At 45.3% G+C, this 25,593-nt stretch overlaps 2 protein-coding genes across 3 annotated transcripts; one reads left to right on the forward strand and one right to left on the reverse strand.

The window, feature by feature from the left end:
* The first annotated feature begins 740 nt into the window (after positions 1-740).
* Positions 741-3,854, forward strand: LOC115046811 (vasopressin V2 receptor-like). The gene is made up of 6 exons (XM_029507434.1): positions 741-1,010; positions 1,095-1,340; positions 1,850-1,996; positions 2,074-2,165; positions 3,194-3,345; positions 3,664-3,854. Exons 1-6 carry the CDS (start codon positions 741-743, stop codon positions 3,852-3,854), a joined length of 1,098 nt encoding a protein of 365 aa, XP_029363294.1.
* A 3,155-nt stretch (positions 3,855-7,009) lies between these two features.
* On the reverse strand, positions 7,010-25,554 carry LOC115046701 (monocarboxylate transporter 1-like). Of its 2 annotated transcripts, none has more exons than XM_029507234.1 (5): positions 25,400-25,554; positions 15,914-16,193; positions 11,495-11,638; positions 10,607-11,422; positions 7,010-10,020 (listed from the first exon to the last, which is right to left on the reverse strand). In XM_029507234.1, the coding sequence occupies exons 2-5, from the start codon at positions 16,128-16,130 to the stop codon at positions 9,752-9,754; spliced, it is 1,446 nt and encodes a 481-aa protein (XP_029363094.1). In that variant the 5' UTR covers positions 16,131-16,193; positions 25,400-25,554; the 3' UTR covers positions 7,010-9,751. The 2 variants fall into 2 exon arrangements, with proteins under 2 accessions (XP_029363094.1, XP_029363095.1); XM_029507235.1 differs by lacking the exon at positions 25,400-25,554 and adding an exon at positions 20,829-20,955.
* Positions 25,555-25,593: the final 39 nt, after the last annotated feature.

The following is a 25,593-nucleotide window of genomic DNA, read 5'->3' on the forward strand; positions in this document are numbered from 1 at the left end:
ACTGAGTTTATTTTTTTCCAAAAGCCAAAAAGTTTGAGAAACACCAGCAAGTAGCCGGTGCAGTTTCCTGAGTAATCCCTGACTGTGTACTGTATAATCCTGATCCTGGACCCAGTTCAGTCCCACACGAGGAGCCCCTCTGCATGCCTCTGCAATTGTGTGTGTGCTGACCTGTAAGAGTGGTTGAGGGGCCGCTGTAAACATGTTTCACGTCTCATTGGTTCCCAATTTATGTGCTCATGGAAGCTTGACCTGACACATAAACATCTATTAACTTCGGCTGTGTGCCAGTGTGTGTCTCTGTGTGTTTGTGGGATGTTAACAGACAGAGAGATGCTTAGCTCAAACTGATAAGATGCCAAAATCCAACCACATGCAGGCATCCCGAGTCACTCTTTGGGAAACCGATGGTCTGATGGTCATTACCCACAAACTGAACCGTCAAGTTTCATAACCGCCAAAGTCGCGGAATGTATTCTGAGCTTTTCTGCCAACAAGGCTGGGCAGTTCGGAGAAATGTGGGAATTACTAATTGGAAATTACTAATTGGATGAAGCGTTGAGCGATCAAGAGACAGGAAGAGGTGGAAAGTAACTGAGTACTCTATGTGATTATTTACATTTTATGGCACTTCTTCCTTTGTATTCCACCTCTATCAATAGAAAACCTGAAGAACACAACTCAAATACTTACAGTTACCTCAGCCCGCTGCATGCATGTCCTCTCTTTTCCTAGCTGTCATGTCAGTGTCCATGGTAACAGACTCATACACATCCATCGACTGGCTAGGGGTCTCCGTCACCCCGGCGGGGATGAATGTCACAGGGTGGCAGCGTGACGCCCTGCTGGCGGTCGCAGAGGTGGTGGTACTGGCGGTCATCTTGGTGATGGCATTGCTTGGTAACGGGCTGGTGCTGGTGGTGTTGCTGCGGCGGAGGCGACATCACAACCCACTGCATCTGTTCATGCTCAACCTCTGCCTGGCTGACCTGGTGGTGGCTCTGTTCCAGGTGACACACACACACACACGTGTAACACATACACACTGCGTTTACCCCAACTACACGTCTCACGCCATCTTTCCTCCTGCCGAGGTGTTGCCTCAGCTGGTGTGGGATGCCAAGGGCCGTTTCCCCGGCCCCGACTTTTTGTGTCGTCTGGTGAAATACCTGCAGGTCCTCGGGATGTTCGCCTCCTCCTACATGATCGTGGCCATGACGGTGGACCGCCACTATGCCATCTGCTGCCCTCTGCAGGCACATCGCAGTGGGGCCACCCAACGGTGGAACACCTTCATACTGCTGGCCTGGGGGCTGTCACTGCTCCTCAGCCTGCCACAGGTAAGATGGCAGATATCCTGGGACGGGATCCCGACGGTTTGACTATCGGATAAATGTAGGATTGCAAGATTAATAATAAATTACAGGAGCATACAGCAGGAGACCCACTGATTTTAAAACTGAAGGATGAGTGGCTGCACAGTTACACCTTAAAACATAAAAAGGCTGATTGAAGTCTCTGTTACCTCTCCAAAGTAACATTAGTAACACAGATAGTGCTATGTTAACATGCTGGCTGGTTCCTCAGTCACAGTGAGGATGGTGATTTCAGTCCCACACTGTCGTTATCCAGAGGACGAAGCTGGTGTTTGGCCACATACAATCTAAAACCTGCTGTGTTGTCTCTGTCCTTTGGTTTGGATGATATCTTTGGTGATGTCTTTCATCTCTATCTGCTCCTGGAGATGATCTTAAGTAAAACCAAAAAGCATGAAGCTGCTGCAACAACAGCAAACAAATACACTCTCAGTTAGTTTCAATGACCTCCATGCACCTGCCCCTCTGCACAGGTTTTCATCTTCTCCCGATCAGAGGTGGCTCCTGGGGTGTATGAGTGTTGGGGGAACTTTGCTGAGTCTTGGGGCCTCAAAGCCTACGTAACCTGGATGACCCTTGCTGTCTTCATCCTCCCAGTCGTCATCATTACAGTCTGCCAGGTAGAGAAACAGACTCTACTCTTCACACAAGGCATTACCAAATTTAAATCCCCACACTCTAATTCCTTGCCCCTCAGGTGCGAATCTTCAAGGAGATTCACAACAACCTGTACCTGAAGTCAGAGCACCGCCTGTCCCGCACCTCCCTCCCTCCCTCTGGACGGGACAGCCAGAGAGGAGGGGGCAGATCCAGGTCCAGTCTCCCCCTGTATGCGTCGCCCCTCATGTACAACAACCCTGTCAATCACAGCTGCTTTCACCCTGGATCCACCTATCAGCAGCACCTGCCCATGGGTCCGCTCAGGTCCGACAACATCACCTCGCAGTGTGACATTCACACCTACACTGGTGTTCCTCCTGGTAAGACACACACTGCTGAGGTTTTCCCACCTCTCCTCATGGTTCTTCTGTATATCACCTGATAACCTTCAGAATTTTCTTCTGGGTCAAAGGTAAAAAACAAGCAGAGTGGATTATGTTTTGACTGATTATATTGTGCGGAAAATAGGATTGTTAGCTCTGTGAGGGCCTCTGCATGCAACTGCCCATAAGTGGATTAAACAAAGAAGATATTAGGTGTTAATTGGTGAAAATTGGTTTAACTGGTAGGAGGATTTTTTTCTTAATCTTTGAACAGAGCCAGTAAAGCCCTGTTGCTTACAGTCTTTATTGTAAGCTACACTAACTGGCTGCTGTGAATGGTATTGATCTTATCCTGTTGTTGGCATCCATCAGTTTCTGCCCCGATATCCTTCAGTCATTCGAAAATGAATAAAAATAAATGTATGAATGATGTTAAAGAAACTGGAGCACAATGTGGTTTTTATGATGATTAATCAAATAAGTGTCACACAAATAAAAACAGAGAACTGTTCCCAAAAATATTTTTTACAGTACACGTGCAATTTTTTTGGTTTTCAGATGCCAGTTTTATTGGTTACTTATATCTATTATCTCCTATTCGGGGTTAGGGTTATTAATATAGTGATTTTAATTTGAGCTCCAGAGCACAGGTTCTCTGAATAATTCAGATACAGTACATGTCTGATTTCAAGTTCAGACAGAAAGAAAAAGTAAGTTCTCCTTTGAAATGAACAGAGAGAGATGTGTCTGTGTGTGTGTTGTCTTAGCTGACCTGCAGCCTGATGCGCAGCCTGGCCCTGCAGCGTCCTCTGCTTTCTGCTGCCCCCTGCCCAAAGCCCCCACCGCCCGGGGCGGAGAGGTATCAGCCGCCATGTCGAAGACAGTGAGGATGACGCTGGTCATTGTGCTGGTCTACTCGCTCTGCTGGGCCCCGTTCTTCAGCGTCCAGCTGTGGGCTGCCTGGGACCCTGACCCCCCGCAGAATGGTGCAAACAGACACACAACCAATAAGAAAATGCACACACAGTTATTGTGCAGGGCTTCCTGATGTTTTCCTTTGTATTGCCCTTTTTATCAACTTCCATAAAGCTTTCTGTCCAAAATCAGAAAAACGTTTTCAAGTATATTTCAAGTATAATCTAAACAGTGATATAGTCATAAAAAACCTGAAGACCAGCCCCCAGTTCTCTGTCCGTTAGAGCTGCTGATCCAGAAAGTGACGGCCTGTAAATGAAACGTTTGCGGTCACGGTCATGAGTTGTATGTGTTGTGAGCCGTTCATGAAGAACTTCCCGTGTGTGCAGGTGCTGTGTTCACCTTGCTGATGCTGCTGGCCAGTCTGAACTCCTGCACCAACCCCTGGATCTACTCCGCCTTCTCCAGCAGCGTCTCTCCGGAGCTCCGCCTGCTGCTGCTCTGCCGCCGACACACACAGCGCCGGGGCTCCAACATGCAGACCGACACACAACACACCTCCGACAAAGCACTAGCATGAGGTTAGCTTAGCATAAGTAAGCATGGAAGCAGCTAACACGGCTGTGTCCAAATGTTACTGAGTCCAACTCTATGGCAAATTAATAAACATCTTATGTCTCGTTTGCTTAATCCAAACGTTATACTTCATATTATATATGTAAAATATAGAAATTCGTCCGAAAAACGGAGTGACACATTATTCCGACGTCAGCACGGACTACTTCCTGGCTATGAGCCGTTGCCAGGCGACCGTAGAACCCGGTCCCATCCACGCACTGCACGTAAAAAGGTTTTATCTAAGAAATATTCTGGCACTTTGGTGTTTTTTGTATGAAATCAATAAAAAATATAAGGCGTTTTGATTTGCGAGAGGTTTTATTTCCTTCGTAATTTAAGCAACTATTTCTCGGTTTAGAGCCGTTACTAGGCAACCTCGCATTGCCCAGTGACGGACCTCCTGGTAACTGCCGTAAACCAGGAAGTGATCAAGAAAAACTGTCCAAAAATGGAATGACCTTTTTATTTATTTCGCCCACAAAAAGAGTCAACAATAAAAACAAAACATAAAATATAACGTGTTCATATGCAAGTTGCATTTTTGCAAGTGGGCATTCTTTCTTTTTCAAAGTAGTATTAGTTTTCATTCACAGTGCTAAGCTAGCACCGTAGCCTCCTGCTACATTGATCCCTCAACAAAAAGGTTCAGTATTGTCCAGTTATCAGTGACGGAATTTATTTTAACCTTTGCAAATCACATAAAAAAAATCTTGTAGATTTATTTAATTTCAAACCATGCAGGTTTTTAATGAGACATTTCTTTACAAAACAATGCAAACTGATGCAAAAGTTTGTGAATCTGTGACTGCTGTAAATACTGACCAGCTCATGTGCTGACCAATGAGGAGACAGCAGAGAAATATAACGTAACTCGTTCCTAATCGATGTACTACGAGTTACGACTTGTGACGTCAGATCGCTTCCGAAACAAAATGGCAGCTTCTATGGATGCAGTGGTACTGACTGAAACACGGACTAAAGTAAATTTGCATGTTGCAACCACAATATTACACACATGACTGTGTACCACAATCTGTTATGTGTCTGAAACGGTGGCCACATATGTCGCCGACAAGAAATAGCTAGTGCTACCTAACTTAAAAAGTCCATCATGCTAATTAAAAAAACTATGTATTGTATAATTACTCAGCATGGCGGAATTAGGCATACAATGTTAATTAATCAATTAAACTAATCTCCAGTTGTCAATCAATACAAAATAACCACAAATAACACAAAAGATAAAGTATAAGCTTGTTGCGGTAAGCGTGTTGGTGGTGGTTGTGCTGTCTCTGCTATTCTTTCGCTATTCAGCTGATTGATCGACAGTGAACTACCCAAGAACTCCGTCTCTTCCCCCTTCCTAAGCTTTAGACAATTCTGTAGCTCCGCTAATCAAACTACCCGATTAGCAATGTCCTCTAGCTCTCTGTCTCCACTCTCTGTTCCTCCTTCTCCTCCTCCTCTCCTCTCCTGTTCTCTGTGCCTCATGTGTAGTTATTCTTCTGCCTCCTTTTATGATAGCTCCTCTTGTCATAGATGTAGGATGATGGTAGAAATGGAGGCGAAGATTAATGAGTTAGAATCCCGGCTCCGCACTTTAGCTAGCCCAACCTATGCTAGTGTAGTTAGCCCCCCCCCCGTAGCCGGTGCGGACCAACCTAGACGAGCTCATACGGCAGCTAAGATAGTTTCCTCCCCCCCAGTGGCTCCCGAGCAGCCGGGATCTAGTCAGGGCGGCTGGGTGACTGTCCGAGACAAGAGGCATAGTCGTAGGCAGCAGCCCCCGGTTCACCTCCAACAGGTTCTCCCCAGTCAGCTAGGGGCCACAGTTCAGTGTATCCAGGGGGCCACAGGTAAGTGTATCCACAGGGCCACAGTTCAGTGTATCCAGGGGGCCACAGGTAAGTGTATCCACAGGGCCACAGTTCAGTGTATCCAGGGGGCCACAGGTAAGTGTATCCACAGGGCCACAGTTCAGTGTATCCAGGGGGCCACAGGTAAGTGTATCCACAGGGCCACAGGTAAGTGTATCCACGGGGCCACAGTTCAGTGTATCCAGGGGGCCACAGGTAAGTGTATCCACGGGGCCACAGTTCAGTGTATCCAGGGGGCCACAGTTGGCCAACTGGTTCGTACTCAGAATTCCTATCATGAGCATGGAGGTTTACTTGTGGTTCCTAGAGTCTCCAAGAGTAAATCTGGAGGCAGATGGTTCAGTTATCAGGCTCCTCTTCTATGGAACCAACTCCCAGCATCGGTCCGGGGGGCGGACTCTTTAGTAACTTTCAAGACCAGGTTTAAAACTTTCCTGTATGACAGAGCTGATAGTTAAAAAGTTAAAGTCCTCTCCTCTTTAGCGAGGCTGCTGGGGGAAGGACTGAGCTTCTCTCTCCTTCCCTCCCCCTCGTATGTGCTGACAATAACCACCTTCTCCTAAATCTGTTTCTCCCAGTTCTAAGCTTGTTTCCTGAAGTCTCTCCCAGCTCCTCTCCTAACCCATCCCATGTTCCTGCTGCTTCCTTATCCTCATGAATTCTGTACTACAGCTCATCTCCATGAAGGTTTCTGCCTCTTAAAGGCAGTTTTTCCTGCTCATCGGGGATCTTTAAATCATTCAAGAGTTTGGTCTCAACCTGCTCTTCATGTAAAGTGCCTTGATGTAACTTTATGATTTGGCACTATACAAATAAATGTAATTTGATTTGATTTTGATTTGTTAACTTATGTGTCGTTTCCCCTCCTCCGCTTCACTCAGGCAGGCACCTTTAGCGATTGAAATGATTAAATATGAATCTTATAGTGTCATGTTGGTTTGTTTACATACCAGAATTCCAAGCGCTCAAACGGAAGTCGAAACCTGCCTGGAACGTTTTTAGGTCAGAATGGGAGATTTCAACTGGGAATTTTTCTGAGTTCCGAGTTGTGTCGAACAGCATTATTACCACATCTCAAGGGCCGCTGAGAACAACTCCGGGGCCACTCTGGCACCTGCCCAAAATCCACATTACCAGTCCGTCACTGGCAGTTATTGTTAGAAAATACCTTCATTAATTCTAGAAAGTGCAATTTTTCTTTTCTTAGAATTTTCTGCTAAAGTAAAAGAACACACAAGTGGAGGGTTTTTTATTAATTTATCAACTGATTCACTCATTCCCCAGTCACAACCTTCACATATACAGATCCAAATGTGTCTCACAACATGAAAACATCTACAACAAAAATACCTTTTTTCCAGGAACATAATATGATGATTTGTTCTTTTTTTGATCACTTTTGTTTCTGTAACCAGGTACAACACATAAAAAATAAATCTCTAGTTTTTCTGTGAAAATGTTTCCTTTCCTAGAGTCAGCTTTTCTTTTCAACCTCTCTTCTCAAAAGGCAAATAACTGAAAGTCTAAGTCAGTTTAGAATTTGACCTCAGTGTCAGTTTGTTGTAACTGAAAGAAAGTTTGGGCTTACAGCAGGGGAATGTGGACACAGAGACTGCGCTGCAGAAAAATGAATTCTTTGTCCATGTCCATTATCTCAAACAGAGATCTACCTGAAAGTCAAATACAAGGACAGGTGAGGACTTCAGGAAGCGCAAACAGTGAAACTATTCTCCCATGATATCAGCCATACATTCAAACAATGAACGGTAACTTCAAATGACATTCAGACAATTTATAGCTGTAAGTAATTTGTTTGAAACTAATACTTACGTTTGGTCATGGTACAAACACCAAAAGAGCTTTGAAATAAACACAATACAGTGAAAACGCATCAGACCTGTCAGTCAATTTCTCAGTATTTTTGTTTGCAAGCCTTAAAAGCTTTTAAATGCAATATTTGCTTTTTACTGCTACTGAGAAATTTGTCATTTGATCATGTGGCAGTTAAATTATTTTTTTGCCATATTAATCAGTTGTACAGTGCTAGTTGTTTGTTGACAAAATGCAGACCAACTGATTTCTTTTTAGGAAGCCAAGGACACATGACAGTCTGTAGTGTGAAAAAAAAAACAAGCTTTTCTTCAAAACCATCTTCTCATTCTATTCTCGTTTAAAACCTCCATTTATCTGTTCCATAATGAAAATAAGGAACAAAAATAAAACTAATAAAGAAAAATACTAATTGTGGGTTTGATATGTGACATCCTGTTCAGCTCAGTACAAATTTAAACCAATGATGAAACCTGATTACAGTTTGAACTGTTGACTGACACAACACACACACACACACACACACACACACACACACACACACTTCTAATACATCTGCTTAAAAATCCATCAAAAAGATTACCGGCTGTCAGATTGTCATTTTACTGAGTTAAAATAGATTATTCCCAAATTCCAAAGGTTTATTTGTATTATTAACTACAAAGTCTTATTCACAAAAAACTAACAAAACAAAAAACTACAGGGTGCTGCCAGACCTAGAATCCAAAACTGATGAAATGATGGAAAATTTGGATGTTTGTGTGAGATCTCTTTCTTGGCACAATGTGGGCAGATGAAAGCTCTCTCACACACACATTAAACCCATCCATGCGTTTGTGGTATTTAATACTGACACATCTCATCCTGCTGGTCGTGCAGCAGATAAATCTGTGAGCATGACTGTGTAACTGTTTAGGTTTTTTTCCGTTTTGTTCTAACATGTCTCATGATTTATCAATAAAACTGTGTGTGAGGAGCTGCTGTGGTTGGAGTGTGTATGATACAAAATTACACACGCACACAGATGTATGTACAAGCCTTCTACTCTGCAGGTGAAGTAGCATAGTAAGCGTCTTATTTAGTTCCTACATTAGATCCATTTCTGCCTTACTTTCCTACGTCTGTCTGATCCTTAACATTTCTCAGTTTTAGGTGAAAAATATTACAGCGGACGTTGTTAACGTTTCATCTCTCTGTGTAGTCATGATTGAAAACTCAAACTCACAATTTCATTGATGTTTTTTTTGTCTGGCAGAAATCTGCACAAAACAGATACACAGATGAACTATTGCTGTATGCATGGGTGCAGATCCGGGGGGACGAGGGGGACATGTCCCCCCCAATAAAAATACCTTAGGCCTTCATAGTTTGTTATTTCAATTAATCATGCATGAAGTAGTCCCATTCACTGGGAGAAAAGGAAGATGGTGATCTGGGAGGGTCGAAGGGAGGCGAAAGATGAGAATGTGGGTAGACATTACATGCCAGAGACCCTTAAAATTCTGATTTACCAATATAACAGTCAAGTTTAGGACAAATAAACAAGAAAGGTAAGCACAATAAGTGATTCCCTGTGCAGTACGTTTTGAATGATATGGTGAGCCTCTAGTGAAAGTGAAAAATCACTTTTGTGCCCCCCCAATCCTGACATCAGATCTGCACCTGTCTGAATGAGTCCTTTTAATTCCTGTCCAGCCCTTGATGAGTGAAGCAACACATGACTGAGTGTGTGTGTGCAGAATGATGGGGGGAAATTATACAGGATTTCTGAATGCTGTGATATGACGAGCAGTTAAAATCAATGTTTTTACAAGAAGACCCTGAGAATGAAGTCCTCGTTAGTTTCTTGGACCGTCATCTTACAGTCGCTCCATCTATTGTGCGTCTATCTGGTGTTTGGGTAAGGGTGAGCTCCCGAAGGTCAAAGGCACGTCAGATACCAGGACTGGAGGTACCAACGAGCTTTTCTGTCGGCTAACCTTCACAGCACAGCAACAGGTCTCTTAATGATAAAAACATTTGTTTGTATGGCTTCTGGTTTGTATATAAGGGTGTGTTTTTTTACTGGGTAAGTCCAACTTGCATGTGTGTTTCTGTAAAGTGTGTGATGCTGAACGTGCACCCTTCTCAAGTCCATGTGTTTGATTTTTCCCTACACTGTGTCCTCGTCCATCTTGGCAACATCATCCGGCGTGACGGCGGCCTCCTCGTCCGATTTTGCAGGAGAAGGGGGGGCCAACATGGCGGCGCACTCCTCCTTGGGCCCCTCTCGTTCCCTTTTCTCCTCCTCTTTCCTCTCTCGCTCCAGCAGGCGATAGTTGATGCCCATTCCCACAAAGAGGAAAACACTGGCGACCATGAGGATGATGCCACAGGCCACGTAGGTGTAGTTGTAGTGCTGGTAGTAGTTATAGAAGGTCCCTGCAACGAGACCAGCACATTTACTGTGATGAAAGCAAGCACAACAAAACATATTTAAGGTCCCTTTGTACGTGAATTTTGTATTTATACATATAACTTAAGAACCAAAAACAGACTGTATGGACCTCCAGCCCTTGGTCCATGTGTTCAAAGGATTTATTTAAATTCACATTAGGAGCCAGCTCTCATCCTGGCTCCATTCTGTTCAGCCTGTTGCCCTCAGGGAGGCGCTACAGAAATATTAAGACCAAGACAAACAGACTCAGGAACAGCTTCTTTCCCAAAGCTGTAACTGTCCTCAACTCAGGCAGTCACTGAGTTTTTCTCTGTACATTCTATATATTGTAGATATGCTCTACATCTCAAATGTCCCACATTTTGATATGTTTTACATTTCTGATATTCAGACGTCTTCACTCTGATACTTTTCTAGTTTTCATTTATTTGTTTATCTTATTTTTCCAATCTTCTTGCATTGATAGTGGTGGCCCCAATTTCGTTGTACCATGTATAATGACAATAAAGGCGATTCTGATTCTGAATACGCCATTTTACTGTTGGCCCCAAGGCATGCTGGGTGTCTTACCTGTCAGTGGCGGTCCCAGCAGCACCGGCCCACACTCCACTATGGTGACCAAACCCACGGCTGAAGAAAACCTCTGAGCTCCCACCAGGTCCATCAGCGTCTCAAACAACACGGCGCTCAGCCAGCCAAATGCAAAACCGAAGAAGATGGCGTACACCACAAATCCAGTGTAGTCCACCGACAGCGGCGCCAGCACATGACACACTCCGTTGTAAAGGACGGCGCCAGCAAAGAAGTACTGCACCCGGGGTCGGACCCACTTGGTGTTGGCCAGCAGGCCCATGGAGGGCCGGGCAAACATGTCGACGAACGCCAACACCGACAGCAGGAAGGCCGCCTTTTCTTTGCTGATATTGTTACTCTTGGCATAATTAGAGAGGAAGACGAGCGGAGCAAAGAGGCCGAAGAACATGACAACGTTGCCCAGCAGGTAGAGCAGGAAGCCCCGGTGTTTGAAGAGCGTGAGGTCGATGAAGGAGTTGATGGTCTGCAGGACCGTCTTCTTGGGCTGCGGCTGCACAGACTCCACCCCCTTGACCTTGCCTGCCTCCGAGTCAGGCTTCGCAGGCTGAGGTTTGGGGCCGATGGGGCGCATGAGGGAGCCCGCCACACAGCAGTTGAGCAGAAGTCCACCCAGGATGAGGAAGCTGCCTCTCCAGCCAAACTCATCATAGAGCCAGGAGTTGAGAGGAGCCAGCGTGGACAGGAACACGGGGCTGCCTGCCATGGCGATGCCGTTGGCAATGGGCCGGCGCTTGTAAAAATATTTGCCGATCATAGTGAGGGCCGGATTCAAGTTGAAGGCCAATCCCAAACCTGGAGGGACAAATTTCTATTAAACATTCATGACACGTTTCAGAAATATCCCACTAAAGGAACAACTCTGACCTCCCACCACTCCGATGAAGAAGTACAGCTGCTCCACAGTGTTGCAGAAGGAGGCGCAGATCAGCCCTGCCCCTGCCAGACATCCACCAACCAAGATGATCGGCCGGCTGCCAAACTTGTTCACCAGGATGCTGCTGATCGGACCTGCGGGCGGGGGAGGGGGGACTGGATTAGATTATATCATCTAAAATCCAACGATTTTCTGCAGGATTGATCCCAGTAATTTCTCCGTACATCGACTTGTTGATTGAACAGAATAAGCTGAAGCTAATAATGAATAAATATTCTATTAGTCTGTGCAGAAAATCAGAGAATCAGCAACAGTTAAGATTTGTCTCCTGCTCCTTCCTGGGGACTTTTTATATGTTCCCCTATAGGCTGAAGGTCAATAACAAAAAAAGACATGACCGTCATGGAGGCAGAAGGTTGCAGCACAAACAAACACACACACATTCACATGCGTATGAAATGTGTAGACAAAGACACACACATTAAACTGTTAATTTGACCTGTTCACCAGCAGGTGGAGCAACAACAGCAAAAATAAAATACAGACAGGAACTTATTGTGTAACACAATGAAGGTCAGTGAGGAGGGAGGCAGCTTAACAGATCAATGGAGTAATAATGACAGTCATACATTTTATTTATAAGCACTCAAGGACACTGTACAATGAAGGAGACAGGAAATGAAAGCAATAAGACATGAAAGAAACTATGAAGCAGTCTTCAACAGGTGAGTTTCGAGTTTGGACTTGAAGTTGGAGAGAGTCAGAACTACAGATTTGAGGAGGAGGAGAGAACATAAGAGAAGGAGACGAAGCGGAGGAGTGATGACGTGGAAGCGTCTCGGTTTGCTGCCAGTGTCACATGGACTGAATACAAAGTAAAGGCCTGAAGAACCAACACAGGAGCTCAGTGTGCTGACCTACAGAGCCAGACTACAACTCCTCCACCTCCCCCTCACGATGGAGTCAGAGGAGCAGAGGCTGCAGGAAGGCAGTCAGGTACGGTCCAGGAAGTCACCGAGGTCATGTGGTCGCTAGAGCAGTGTGATCGACACACAGAGGCCTCAGCTACATGGCGACATTTTCTCCAAGCTCACTGCGGCTGAACCTGCACGAGGACGAGGACAAATCCGCATCCTCTCCACACTCACACACACGTCAACAAATCAGTTGTGACAGCCTTTTCTTCCTGGATGGCAAAACACAAAGAGGCCAGTGAGCAGAGATATTATGTAAACAGCTCATTCTTCCCTCCCTCCATCATTTCGCTCCCTTTCTCTCTGTGAATGAGACAGAACAACACTTTCCTCCGCTTCACTCTGGCAGAGCGGCGTCTGATTTTAGCTGCCATCACACTTCAGCCTCTTACAGCGTCCTGTTTTATTCTGTAAAACCTTCATCACCCTCACTTTCTGTGAGGGAGAGGAGCAGCTGGTTCGGAGTATGTCAGAGGAGGGGCAGGAGGGAAACAGCTGATGGGATTTGCCCCGACAGTTACTGAGAATGCTTCACATTTCTCCCCCAGCCCTGATGGGCTCCATCGGGACCCCGGCCTTTAAAGGAAGAGATGAGCTCTGTTGGAGTTAGCTTAGCTTAGCACAAATACTGGAAGCAGGGGGAAACTGCTAGCCTGGTTCTGTCCCGAACCGTTCCATCCTGAAACTTTAAAGCTCTTTAACTCATTCTGCGTATTTTTGAGCTTTCTTGTAAAGATCACCGGCTGGACTCACACTGAGTCTTAACACCTGAGCGATAGTGGCCACCATGTTGCTGTGTCCTTCAGATGACACATCTTCTCTTCGTCCTCTTCATGCTGCACCTCCACGGGTTCCGAAGGTCCTGGACTCTGGGACTCACCACCCCGACGTGGTCCTTTCAAATCCTCCTCAAACCAGACCTCTTTAAGCTCACACATTCCTCTTTATTCATGCTCTAATTTCATCTGGGTTGTTGTATTTGACCCTTGTGTTGTAAGATGTCTTTGAATGATGCCTACAAATCAAATTTATTATTATTCTTAATATTTATAACATTCAGAAGATTCAGTTTTTCAGCAGAAATATTAAAGCTAATGCTGTACAGGACCGGATTCATGACTAAAATATACATTTGATTTAACAGCTGTTGCAGCTGTGCATTTTTACTGACCAATCCTCTGATTGTGGGCATCAATCTGAACTCTGACCCATGGTTAATCACATCAACACCCCAAGCTGCACACACATCTGCCTTTGTTCACACACCCACTCTGTTTCAGTCCTACGGCAGAAGGAACAGAAGTCCCACAGATTACAGGGGAAGTCCAGGGGAAATCAGAGAGAGGTCTGTGAAGCAGGCTTCATGAAGAGAGCACAGTCTGAGGTTGTTTCTTTTTAGCACATTTTCTATTTCGTCCTGTAACATTATCTACGGCCAGGGTGTCCACAACTTCCAGGACTTTTTCCCTGTCTGAAAATCTACTGATTGCTGGTCTGGTGTACTGGCTTGGCAGTGCAGCTCCAAATGTGAGCCGACGCTGGAGGATGAACTGACGTCAGAGACTTGGCATCGTCACCGGTTTACTGCGTCTCCTCTCTAAACACAGTGAGAGCTTCTGGGCTGTGGATGAGTCCTCTGTTTATCTTTCCCAAACTAGTGCACACTGCCTGGTCACACAGTTCCCCCGAGAAACACACTGAGGTTTAAAAGGCAGCAGAGAAGACTAAAGACTAAAAACCAGTTTATCTCATATCATCCCAGAGTGGAGCTGTTATTCTGATGGCTGCTAACTTCAAACAGAAGCTCCACTTTCACAGCTTTGATTAAACATTTCGTATTTGTGGCTGACCTGCAGGATTGAGTGAGTGTAATTTTTGGAGGATCATAAAAAACAGAAGAAATATCTTCCCCAAGCTGTAGTGTCCACCTCCACAAAAGTCAAACAACCCAACATGTCTGTGACATCTGGATCCAGATCGGGCACCAAACCCACAGACCCCACGTCATCCAAACATCATCAATTCACCAAAATGAGTACAATGTTCAAATCAGTTCAGTAACTACCATCTGGACTCAGTCAGAGTCAGAGTCCAGATCTCAGCCCAACACAGATACTACGAAACACTATGAAAGTGTCACATCAGGATCCGGCTCATAAAATAATTTTTTGTGTGTGATTGTTATTTATTGGGCATTTTCTCCTTCAGTCAGTGGAAGAGGGACAGGAAATTTAGATGAGCCAAACCTTTATCACAATTGACCAAATCTATTTATTTAATGTGTTTTTCATCACAAACTTATACATCAGGTCCAGATGGATCAAAGATAAATGAAAAGAGACCCAGACACCAGCGTTCTTACTCTTCTTTGTCCTACGTGCAGAGTGCAGCGTTAACTGGGTCACATTCATCTGACATCATCAAACCTACATGAATGAGTGTGTGTGGTTTTTCTTGCTTGTCTTCAGTGTGAGTCAGTGTGTGTATGTGTTTCCTTGTGTACAATATGGTAATTTTTGCATAAGTTCTGCAATTTCCTTCCATCTCCGCTACGAGCAGCCAGAACTGTTGTTCACAAGAAATAACTTCAACATCTGGCTGCTGTTATGCAACTTTGCCCCCGCCTCCCCCTAAACTGACTAAACGAGGCTGCAGGCTGGCACACAGCTCTGAAGATGATGACTAAGAGCAGAAGGAAGACAAACCATATTTAGAAACAGAGATTCAAGAGGGAGATAAAAAAGAGATGAGCGGTTGCCAGGTTGAGACACACACCATGACGCCGAGTCAGAAAAGAACTTTGTCACAGCCAGAAAGAAGGAAACCTGAACCGAAACCTTCCCCGACCTCATCTAACCTGAAACTAGATGAGTGTTCCTGCTGAAACATGTAAATGTTAAAGTCATTGTTGCAGCAGGGCAGATAAAAAAACGGGGTAATGAGGTGGAAGAACTGGCTGTTCTGAAAAGGTCAAATTTGATCGGAGCTCTGCAGAACCTCTGTCCTCTGACTTCACCTGCAGCGCCACCTGCTGGTTCACATCTGAGGCTTTATTGTCAGAACTGACAGGCAAGCCTGCAGTTTGTCATCTTGGTTTTTTGAGCTGATCTGTCAGTCACACAATAACCCCGCCCCTAACCCCGCCCCTAACCCCTCCCCTCCTTCCTGCTCTGTTTCCCTCTAAATGGAGCATCATTTAAAAAAAATTAACATCATGTTGTATTTCAGACTGAGACCATAAAATCATCAGGGAGGAGGAGGGACATTTTCCCATAGACTTCAGTACAATCTATCTGACTTCTACTTCCTGTCATTCGATGGGATGAAGGCTGAGGACCTGGAGAAGAGCCCGTCCCATTTCCTCTTTACGTCGTTCTCTCTCTCAGAAAAACTTTACCAGCAGTCATTTTCTGTGACGACACAAACGTTACTCACCTCCGGCGTACATCACAGCCAGCATGATGGAGGAGATCCAGGACACCTGACTGGGCGTGGCGTTGAAGATGACCTCTATCTCTTTGAAGAACACTGTGATGGACTTGGGGAAGGCGTAGGAGAAGCCGATGGAGATGAAGGCTCCCACCACCACGGCCCAACCCCAGCCACCTTCAGGAGGGGTGTACCCCACAGGCCCACCCAGCGCTGGAGGCATGTCTGCTCACAAGGAGGAAGAAGAGGGGAACGCCTCTGCTGGACCTGGATCAGGACTCAAAACCTGCAAGGAAACAGAAATGGAAGCTGGTTAAAGCTGGTTAAAGGTGATGGTGGATCATCTAGAGAAGGAAAAGTCAAAAAACAAGGATGAAGGAGCCGCAGAATTTTTGTGGACCCAAAGCGAGCTGTATGTTGATGGGTTAGCCCTGAACCCAGACCCAGACCCAGACCCAGACCCAGACCCAGACCCAGACCTCCTCTAAGGACCGAGTTATTGTCTCATACTGTATGAATGTGAAACACGATTAAAATCCCAAAGAGCTCCACTGTCCGATATGAAGAAGGTGACCAGGCATTCGGGTTAATGGTGGAACAACTGACACCCACCTGAACTGCTCTCCCACTTGTTGCCAGGGAATGTTGAAGGTCAATCAAGTTTGTAGAAGAACTAAAAATAAAATGCAATAAGCAAATGAATGTAAAAATAACACGAGCGTCCGACAGACCAGCAGCTCAGCCTCCTATTCTGGGCAGATGGGAAACTAAGAGACCTTTAAACTAAACTCCTATCAAGAAAGAAAAACTGGTGGATAAGCAGAAAGACGTGTCCTTAGCCACGCTCAGCAGCCTGTCGCAGACTCTGCTTACCGTCTGTCTGTTCAGAAACCATTTCTGTGGCTGAAACAGCAATAAAGGACGGCCTCTGAGCTTTGGCTCAGGCTTCATGGGCTCAAATAGGAAGAGCGAGTTGCTGATTTGACTCCCAGCACGCCAGGTAATTTTTCCAGACCAAATGGAAATACTTTTTGGTCCAAATCCTACAAAGATGGCATCATTGAAACATCTAAAAGAGAGTATATAGATATATTTCTTTTGCCGAACTCCTCTTCGCTGCGGCCCAACGGGGCCTGAAAGATAAAAGGCAAAGCTAAAATGTGCCACAGTATTCGATTGTCTGGACCACGACGCTCTCTAAAACAAATCATATTTTTCACATGTTCATTTGTTCTAAAGAGTAAAATGCAAAAGCTATTTTCACTGATGTGAAAATTACAATCGGCCAACACGATTGCAAAATAATTTTTCTTGTGGTTGTTGTATTTCATCTTGCTTCACTGTGAGTCCAAACTGAGTCACATTCTCATTATTTCTGCACATTGAACGTGGAAGCCTGAAGTACAAAATCAGTTTCAGGCAGTTTACCTAAATAAAAAGGGAGGAAACAATGCAAGATGAGAATTCACAGGGAGAAAAGCTTTCTGATTTGACTGCCATGTCCAAACATACCAGTCAAGCCACAGGTTACTTCCTGGTTTGTCGGCGGTGTCGCTCACGTGTGGTGTCACTTGTGTGGCAAGAACTATCACATCAATTCAAGACCGCGGAGGCTCAGGAGGAGGATGTTTAGAGGGGAACCATAACACATCTGACTGCACGCCACCAACACGTGACGTGTCATGTAATGAGCTCAGCAGAGGGGTTGTGTTACTGTACACACCAAAAAGAGATCAGCGGCGATGTGCACCTGCTGCCACCGTCTAAAAATACACACCGTTACAGGCGCACCAACAATGTTTCCATTTAAACATTTGGCCTTATTTTTCATAACTTTACATGAACCGCCACCCCGCCCACACACACACACACACACTGGATCACGGCTACTGTGAAGATTTACTTTCAGTTCCACTGAATATGACGCAACATCAGAAACGGAGGATGTGACGCACCAGAACACTAAGTTTCAGTCCGAGTGAACACAAAACCAGAAGGCTGTTATCCGTTAATGCAAATAAAAAAGGATAAGCCAGTATCTAACCAAATGATGATGCAAAACCAAGACACAGGCCCAGATCCAGATCCAGGTGAGGAGTCCACAGCAAGAACAGCTTGGAGGACAGCCCCTCAGTCAGGAGACCGGGGCAGGTCGGTGGAGGATCAACAGTAAGGGAGAGCATGCAGAGACCAACGTATCGAACTCAGATCATCGTCCTTTCCTTTCATCATCAAAATAAACACACAACCTTTCTATTCATGCATTTTATCCATTTTAGGAGCAGAATTCTGAATTTTGCTGTATATTTCACACTGCGACAATAAAAGGCTCCTGTCTGATTCTGGCTGATTCATCCCATCAAAGAGCTGCACTCAGACCAAAGTCAACAGATCAGGACGTGGAGGACAGCAGCCATGCAGGCGGCTCAACTCTGCAGATGGTATCAGATGCCACACGTTCATATTAGCAAACCAAACAGCGAGCTGCGACACAGCGCCGACCTCCATGTCAACCTGAGCGGGCGTAAAAGCTCAGTAAACAAAGACTTCTTCACACCATCACTGGAATCATGTGAGTCCTACTCTCCATGGTCGAGACGCCAACTCATTAAACTGAGTCCAGTCCAGACCCCAGCAGACAGAGAGACGGACTCTGTCTCATGGGAAACCTAAGCTTCCTCTTAAATCCCACAGCTAACAACCAAGCAGTCTTGAAATTCTGGAGGGCGGCCATCAAATCAAGGGAAATGTTACAGTATTTCACGCCTTGCAGGCCTGGGGATTAATGTGTCAAAACCTGAGAGGAGAGAGATTTATGTCCAGTGTTGGGTCACCTGGGGGCCACAGAGTAAAACAGCGGCCCTCTCATGCTTACTGTCACATGACACCCATCCAATCCGGTCCCACAGAGGAAACCTGTAGGCTCAGCATCAGCACGGGCTTCGTCTGCTGAGGAGGACTGATCCTGCCACCAGCCGCACCTCAGCTCCAACATGGAGTCCTCAGGACCATTTAACACCATCACTCACTGACAGCGTGGACTTAACAACACAGACAAGTTCAAAAATGAACTAAATGTGCCATTAACATGAAATAGAAGTAAAGCAGCAGTCACAAAAAAATATCACAGCACTGGATTTGCTGCAGTGTTCCTGCTAAAATGACAACAATCTGTTTGTGTTAGCGACTGGGGAGGTGTCCAGAGTGACCCCGCCCTCAGCCAATGTGAGCCCCGCCCACTCCACCCCCCATGACCCAGAAACGGAAAATCAGTAGAAGATGAATGAGTGAGTTGTGTGGGCTTCATTCAGTATGCTTCTAACAATGACACAACCACTCTAATCTGATAAAATAATAACAGCACAATCTACAGGAAAGATTTTTATGGATTATGAAGGTTGAAATAAGCTGCTAGACTAAACCTGGTTTTCCTTCCAGGTTACAGTTGGACATTTTATAACGGGAAAGTGCAGCTGTGTGGTCTCTGAATGTCGGACCAACTTCAGCTCAGACAGTTCCACCTTTACACATTTAAGGATTTATTTCAAACCCAGACGTTCTTTCCACTCACTCATCAGTGACCCACATTAGCCACCCAGAACTCCAGAACTGTTGTGATTCCTTTTTAACATCTACTGAGAGCCAAAGCTCTGACATCACATCTGGACTTTTTCCCGCTTCCTCCTGTAACTCTATTTCATTGTTACTGGACTTTGAAAACACTGCAATTTTACTAAACTGTGTCTTTTTGACAGTGGACTGTTTTTAAAAATAATCATTTAAAATCGATTTCAGTTAAATAATATACAGATACATCCAGTTAGAAAATGTAACGACACAGCCTCGTACTGAATGACAGCCACCCAACCTGCACTGATCCAGGACCAGAAACAGGACCAGAATCTGCCTGTGAACCTGGAACAGAGAGGTCACTGAAGGAGAACGCTGACGAAGAATGAGCAGGGAGGGTGACGCCTGTTTTAGCAGCACTCATGGGAAAACATGTACCAACGCTGCCAAGGAAGCTTAAAAAAAAAAGGCATCGTGGTATTCGACACAAAGAAGGTGACGACTTTTGTTTTTCTAGAGATGACATTCCTACATTTAATTTAGCTCTGCGAACGTCACAGGCACTCAGAGCTATCAAGGATTTATTTTCTTCGATGCTCAAATACCAAAAAGCTAGAAGGGTAAATACAAGAACATTACATCGTATGACCTTAAGACATTTTATATACGTCATCATATGACAGTTTTCACCTTTTGACTATACGTAACATTGAAGTCAAACACATTTGTGAGTTAATGAAACATGAGTCTGAGGTTTAATTTATTTGTTAATAGTTTTGTTATCCATCTGTGATAATGAGTAATCACCACAAAATGATAAAACTCATACAACAAATATCTATTCCCAATAATAAAATCAAACTAAATGAGAATATATTTTAAACATATTAAACATAAAACACTGATTAATCTAATGAGATTTTTATCTTAATGCTAACTAACCACGTTTTCATGTCACGGCTGATTATGGAGCTGCTGCTGATAAAACTGGCCTCATTAAATTTAAATCAGATCAGAACATTAGTAGGAGTTTTATCATGTTAAAGATCATGTGCCGTATAAGAAAAGGAGGATTACCAGCCAGGGCAACGGCCGTTAAGAGGGGGCGGGGCTATGCTAATTACTCTGGATCTAAATACCCAGTTAATGATGCTTGTCAACGAGAAGCAGCCTGGAGGGCAGCAAAGGCTGTTTTAGGGTCCATTTGTGCCTCCAAGGCACCGAAGACATTTACAGAAAGAACAGAAAGAAAAAAGTGAGACCAAACCGAGAAAATGGAAAAATTAGACACACACACAGTTAAAATCGTATTCTTCATATAGACAAACAATAAATGCCTGAGGTTACTGACCTGGATGCCTGCTAGCTGCTGCTCACTGAACTTCTGCATGTGTCCTGTACTCTGTAACTCATGCTGCTTTCATCACTGGTGGAGAACGCTGATAAGAGCCAATCAGGGAGCGACTATGAGTGTGACATTGCCATTGTTTCCAAAGGTCGCCATTTTCACCCGTTCAGACTACAGCGCACCCTGAGAGTTTTCAAACTAAAGCGTTTCTGAAACCCGGAGCAATGTGGAGGGGAGGAAGAAAGTCAGCAGTGTGGACAAACCCTTAATGGGACGCAGGCTTCACCACATGGAGCAGATTTATGTTGGCGTCCCACCAGAGGAGTCGCTGCTCCGTACTGGAGTGTGTGTGTGTGTGTGTGTGTGTGTGTGGGGACCAGTAAAGCAGGACGACTCCTGAGGGACGGCTCAATGAGGCCATTCATTCTGCAGGAACAAACACTCCCCTTACCAGCCTCTGTTCAGCTACCTGAAATCCTTCAGCAAACAACCAAAGTTTCACCAACTTACAACAAATACAGCTGCTGACGGGTTCTGAGTAAAGATGCTTTCTGACTCACTTGGATTTTCCTACATTTTCAAATGGTGTTGAAGAAAGACAGGATAAAGAAGCTCATTGAAAACTTGTGACTAGAAGGAGAGGAAGAAGGAAGGACGAAGATATGAGGGGTCAGCAGGCCTGGACAGAACTATACATGTATCAGGACTCCAAAAACTGAACCTCAACCTGAAATAAAAAAACAGAAAACAGAAAACTGCACTCAGCTTCTCTTGGGCTCAAATTACAAGTTAAGTCCAATTACTGAACATTGGAAATGTGCTCTGTGCAGATAAAGGCTGCGTGATAATTACCAGATTAACACCAACAACCACTTAAATCTGACAGGCATGAGCCAACACTGACCCCGGCCCCCACAGTACATCCCTCTCTGCTGCACCTCGACCCTTGCTTGCTCCAACATGTGCAGCTTTTGTGGGACATGTGCACACAACGACACACACAAAAGAATGGGCCTAAACATTCAGCTGTCTGGATTTAATGTGTTAGTTATGCCTTTCTGCCCTGTGAGGAACTTGTTTGTTTCAAAAGTTTGTGCAATTCTGACTGCACACAAACACGAGCTCACAGCAGACGTCGACGATGGAAACATGACTGAAGATAAATGAGGAAACAGCAATTGGTGCTAAATAAAACCTTTGTCATGATAATGAGATGGAATTGTGCCCAAGTCCTGAGCAGGATGTTCCTGGTTCAACTGTAGACCTTTTACTGCAAGTCAACACATCACATTTCCTGTGAAAAATACAGGCATACACAAACTGAACAGGAGAAAGAGGAGATTAAAATCAGTCGGCACAGCTCAAGTACCGTATTTTGCGGATTATAAGGCGCCATATCAGTGAACGGGTATATTTTCATACATAAGGCGCATGATAAAGCAGAAAGCGAAGCACAGTACGTACTAGCGTCACAAAAAGCGGTGGAGCTCAGCGTACTGCGTTCTGTTCTCTGATTGGTTTAACGCTGCCAGAGACAGCAAACACCTGAAGTTAGTGTGACAGTGGAACAACGTTGTCTCCCAACATTGGATTATAATTGGATTATGACGTGGATTTGAAAATCGGGTTTACGTTAAAAACCTAACGTTGGCTTGACGTCGAACGACAGTAAGGTAACACTGACTAAATGTTGGATGGTTATCTAACGTCTGACGTTCAGCTTATATCCAACCAACGACCAACGTTAACACAACGTCCCTGTGTCGGCTCAGAATGCTCCGACAATCCATCAAGTGGAGCGACTTCCCAAAGTCGCACATAAAATTGGTTTGAGGTCAGTAAGCACAACAAGAATTCATACTTAAGGCGCACTGCTGATTTTTGAGAAAATGTATGGATTTTAAGTGCGGCTTAAAGTGCAAAAAATACGGTAAATGAAATAACAATATGACCAGGTGCAGGATATAAATTGTAGGAGCTACAATTATTTTTGGGAAACAACCCAAGGAAAACAATATTCTCAATTTTGTTAAGCTTTCATTAAAAGGCCAAAGTGAACAGGATGGGAGCCCAACATCAGAATGTTTTATAAACCAGCTCGTGTTTAAAGCGCTCCTTTTCTGAACAGCAGTGAGATGTAGCTGGTTAACTTTGGGATTCATTCAGTCTATAAATGAAGCAGAGCTGGAGACCAACATGTTGAGACGAACACTCCCCACAGACCAGACTCCACCTGTGGAGGATCTGACTGACATTTCCTGGCACCGTCTCTAGGCGCTCCATATTTATTATTTATTAGCTGAATAACTGATGCACTCCAACTGTCTCTAATAATAAAGTCGCTCCTCTGTGCTCATAAATTCACGACAGCCAGACACAAAATGGCCACAGAAGTACGTCAAGTGACAGAAAAGTTTCACCCTAGATAGCAGAGGTCAAAGGTTATTGAATGACGTGTTGGCTTCCTACCAACACCACTATCAGTAGGTAAACAAAGCTCAGTCAGCATTGTTGAAGTTGTTCTTTAAAGCTGCAGCGTCAGCAACAAGTTTCATCAGCAACAAGTCACAACAATAAAGACAAACTGGAACAGTAAATATTGCACAATGTGCATCTGCAGCCTGGCCTGCAAGAAAGTGCTGTTCAGGTTCAGGCCAGGAAATCAAAAGGGGAGAGGCTGGTTTGGTGCATTAAACATAGGTGAGCGAGACTCTCTGAAAACAGGGCCTGAACGGTTTAGGTCTAAAAACAGACGTCACACGTTGATTCATCCGCTCCAGCTTCATACTGCTCATGTTTTTCCAGCCCTCAGAGGGAAATATTCAACCATCGGTCCTCCACAGAAGTCAGATTTCAACGGACAGGAGCTCCAGCATGGCACCAGGTTCTATACATGCAGCTCGACATCGTTGGCTAGTGTTCCTGTTCAGGCCTCCCCCCTCGCTGCTCATGTATTAATAGACAACAAGCAGCGCTGGCTGTTTGAGGACAATGGTGAGCTGCACGCGAAGCAGCACGTGTGGCCGTCATGTGATCTGTCCGTCGAGCTGTGGCCCTCAAAGAGCCACCATGTGAAACTCAATCAGCTCTGTGTGGAATAGATCACACATTAGGCTGCGTTCACTGCACCGCTGCACACAGCTAAGGCTCAAGATCCTGAGCCCCCCCACTGCCACTGGAGGATTACTGAGCAGGCATGTCCCCGGGGGCCCCTGCCCTAAAGCTCCGGCCCCCGGCACAGAGATGCTGCACACTGGGAGAGTTCTGTAACAGAGACTACACAACTACAGATACTAACAACCACAGTGACACAAAATCAACGCAAAAGACACATGAAACAGCAACAAAAACGAGTTAAGACACAGTGATGCAAACAGCTACAGACACACAACAATACTGGCAAAAGGAGTGAGTATGTGGAGTGACTACAAAGAACACAAGATGATGCAGAGTGACAGAAAAACAGACACAAAAGGACGATTAAAGAGACCACAATGAAACACAAACTCTCATCAACAGAACTAACAACCAGTCCTGATGCTGTGATGATGTGTGTGTTATCTTTCAGACCATCACCTGTGTGTGTGTCTGTGTCCTGACAACCGATAACTACCAGATATTCTGAGTGGTATTTATCCATCTCTTTTAATTGTGTTGTTCTTTTATTTTAAATTATATATGTTTCATAAATAAAAGGAGAAAAGGGAAATTTCCATTCGTTTCTTGTGTGTATATATGTATAACATTTTAAGAAAGATGCCTGCCAATCATAATCAGGCAGGTGTGGCAAAGCCCCTCCCCCAAAGTAAAACCCATCACCTGTTCATCACGTTAGCTTCAAGCTAATCCACGCGGAAAGCTAACTGCTGTCTAACTGTTGTCTCCCGAGCTGAGGACCGTCGTTCTGACCGTTAGAGATCACGTGATCACCTGTTCACCTGTTCCAGAGAAACCCGCCCCCCGCTGATCAATTCCCTGGAATTCAGCAGAGCTGTTTCCTTTCTTTTACCAAAATAAAAGCCTCCATGAGTTCAGCTTTACTTCCGCTTAATCGTTAACGAGCTTTTATCGACTGGGGGGGGTCACCGGGGGATCACCGGGGTCACCGGGGAAGACCCGTCTGTGTGTAAATGTGTGTTATCTTGTGTCTCTTTCAGACCAGCACTTATGTGTGTATCTGTATCTGTGTGTGTCTTTGTGTGCATTGAGTGTATCTGTGTGTGTCTTTGTGTGCATTGAGTGTATCTGTGTGTGTCTTTGTGTGTATTGAGTGTATCTGTGTGTAGTGGGGCTGTGGGGGTCCCTGCCTGGTCCTGGTCCTGGTCCTGGTCCGTCCCGGTCTCGGACCCAGAAGTTTCACATGTGACCGAAAAACGCGGCAGCATCTGAATGAATCCACGTCACGGAGGCGCGTGACAACGAGACAGCACACGGACACACACGGACACACACGGACACACACAGACACACACAGACACACACAGACACACGCACACACACACGGACACACACCAGCCGGTCCCCGCTCCTCCGGAGGTTCAGCCGGGGACGGACGCCTCGGTCCGGTCACTTACCGCGGCGGCTCGGTGGTTCGGCGGGCCCCGGTTCTCCGGTGGCCTCGGGGGGTCTCGGGGAGTCCGGGTCGAGGAGCGGGATGAGGCAGGTCGGGCAGGATCGGGTTCTCGGTATCATCGGGCGGATCCGGCTCCGGGATGTGGTGATGGCGTTGCTGCCGCCGCGCATGCGCACTGAGGGCTGTCTGGCTCCG

Source organism: Echeneis naucrates, chromosome 7 (genome assembly GCF_900963305.1).
Source record: "Echeneis naucrates chromosome 7, fEcheNa1.1, whole genome shotgun sequence".
NCBI classification, from domain to species: domain Eukaryota; kingdom Metazoa; phylum Chordata; class Actinopteri; order Carangiformes; family Echeneidae; genus Echeneis; species Echeneis naucrates.

What these genes read in the sequence shown, in the direction of transcription:
- LOC115046811 (XM_029507434.1), top strand. Translation starts at nt 741, where the DNA reads ATGTCAGTGTCCATGGTAACAGACTCATACACATCCATCGACTGGCTA. An exon ending in TCATCATTACAGTCTGCCAG is followed by an intron (nt 1,997 to 2,073) that starts GTAGAGAAACAG and finishes CTTGCCCCTCAG; the next exon opens with GTGCGAATCTTCAAGGAGAT. An exon ending in CCTCCCTCTGGACGGGACAG is followed by an intron (nt 2,166 to 3,193) that starts CCAGAGAGGAGG and finishes CCCCCTGCCCAA; the next exon opens with AGCCCCCACCGCCCGGGGCG.
- LOC115046701 (XM_029507234.1), bottom strand. Translation starts at nt 16,130, where the DNA reads ATGCCTCCAGCGCTGGGTGGGCCTGTGGGGTACACCCCTCCTGAAGGT. An exon ending in CTTCATCGGAGTGGTGGGAG is followed by an intron (nt 11,423 to 11,494) that starts GTCAGAGTTGTT and finishes TTGTCCCTCCAG; the next exon opens with GTTTGGGATTGGCCTTCAAC. An exon ending in GCTGGGACCGCCACTGACAG is followed by an intron (nt 10,021 to 10,606) that starts GTAAGACACCCA and finishes GTCTCGTTGCAG; the next exon opens with GGACCTTCTATAACTACTAC.